We start from the raw sequence: 1,858 nt of genomic DNA on the forward strand, positions 1-1,858 counted from the left end.
CTTTTTGCTGTTTCACTTTCCTTTGGTGTCTCAGCTCTTCTTTGCAGACGGGTCCAGTACTGACTGATGTTCTATTGCAAACGGGCCAAGAACTGATTGATGTTCTATTGCAGACGGGCCCAGTACTGACTGATCAGGTTCTGCTCTATTGCAGACGGGCCCAGAACTGACTGATCAGGTTCTGCTCTATTGTAGACGGGCCCAGAACTGACTGATCAGGTTCTGCTCTATTGCAGACGGGCCCAGTACTGACTGATCAGGTTCTGCTCTATTGGAGACGGGCCCAGAACTGACTGATCAGGTTCTGCTCTATTGGAGACGGGCCCAGTACTGACTGATGTTCTGCTTTATTGGAGACGGGCCCAGTACTGACTGATGTTCTGCTCTATTGGAGACGGGCCCAGTACTGACTGATGTTCTGCTCTATTGCAAGCGGGCCCAGTACTGACTGATGCTGTGATTCATGTTCTGTTCGCTCCCTGGTACCTGGATGGGCACCGACACACCTGGGGAAATCAGACCTGTGGGAGACAGAGTAAACATGTGTAAACATTTATGTGTGTCTGTCTGTGTGTCTGTCTGTGTGTGTGTGTGTTGTGTGTGTTTGTGTGTGTTTGTCTGTCTGTGTGTGTGTGTGCGAGGTGTGTGCGTGCGTGTCTGCATCTCTGTGTGGCCGGGGCAGGTCTCTGTGATGTGTTTGTTTCTATCTATCTGAACCTTTGCCCTTTAAATTAGCACACAAAAACAAAAACAGAGAGAGAGAATAGAGTGCAGTGCACACACACACACACACACACACACTGAGAATAGAGTGCAGTGCACACACACACACACACACACACACACACACACAGACACACACACACACACAAACACACACTGAGAATAGAGTGCAGTGCACACACACACACACACACACACACACACTGAGAATAGAGTGCAGTGCTATCTATATCTCAGTTTAATTTCATGTGAAAGAAGAAATGTCTCTTTCCTGAATTGAGTTGAGAGAGTGGGGGGTGTGTGGAAGGGGGGGGGGTGAGGTGGGCGTGTGTGATTAGCTGTTCTTAGCGCTGGGTTCTGTGGTGGGGGGGTGAGGTATGTGTGTGTGTGTATGTGTGTGTGTGTGTGTGTGTGTGTGTGTGTGTGTGTGTGTGTGTGTGTGTGTGTGTGTGTGTGTGTTTGTGTGTGTTGCTGTTCTTAGCGCTGGGCTCTGTGGTCGTCCATCTGGTCAACTCCCTTTCATGCCTCCTACTTATTAGTCTATATTTCAAATAAAATCTCCCTGCTAGACAGACAAACGGAAACACACAGCCTTACCACCTAGTAAACACACAGCCTACGACTATATGTGTGTGTGTGTGTGTGTGTGTGTGTGTGTGTGTGGTGTGTGTGTGTCTGTGTGTGTGTGTGTGTGTGTGTGTATGTGTGTGTGTGTGTGTGTGTGTGTGTGTGTGTGTGTGTGTGTGTGTGTGTGTGTGTGTGTGTGTGTGTGCCTTACCACCTAGTAAACACACAGCCTACGACTATATGTGTGTATGTGTGTGTGTGTGTGTGTGTGTGTGTGTGTGTGTGTGTGTGTGTGTGTGTGTGTGTGTGTGCCTTACCACCTAGTAAACACACGGCCTGCAACTCTATGTGGGGCTGTGATGTTATCTGTGGTGACAGAAGATGTCACATTCACACGGGAAAACAGGGGGCCTGCTTCTCTTCCTTTCCAATGAAGTCTTTAGTTTATAGATAGAGTGGGGGTTTAGAGATAGAGTTAGAGATAGAGTGGGGGTTTAGAGATAGAGTGGGGGTTTATAGATAGAGTGGGGGTTTAGAGATAGAGTGGGGGTTTAGAGATAGAGTGGGG

The 1,858-nt window shown here is 48.4% G+C and overlaps 1 protein-coding gene across 1 annotated transcript in view; it reads right to left on the bottom strand.

Moving 5' to 3' along the window:
* Positions 1-423: 423 nt before the first annotated feature.
* Positions 424-1,858, bottom strand: part of LOC308361491 (paired box protein Pax-6-like) — a gene marked incomplete at both ends in the record, with an annotated part of 11,381 nt that continues 9,946 nt past the window's right edge. Inside the window, one exon of the mRNA XM_080833853.1 lies at positions 424-521. Coding sequence (XP_080689979.1) covers positions 424-521 — 98 coding nt within the window. The remainder of the gene's footprint in view (positions 522-1,858) is intronic.

This window comes from Sprattus sprattus (genome assembly GCF_963457725.1).
Source record: "Sprattus sprattus genome assembly, chromosome: 3".
In the NCBI taxonomy this organism is placed as follows: domain Eukaryota; kingdom Metazoa; phylum Chordata; class Actinopteri; order Clupeiformes; family Clupeidae; genus Sprattus; species Sprattus sprattus.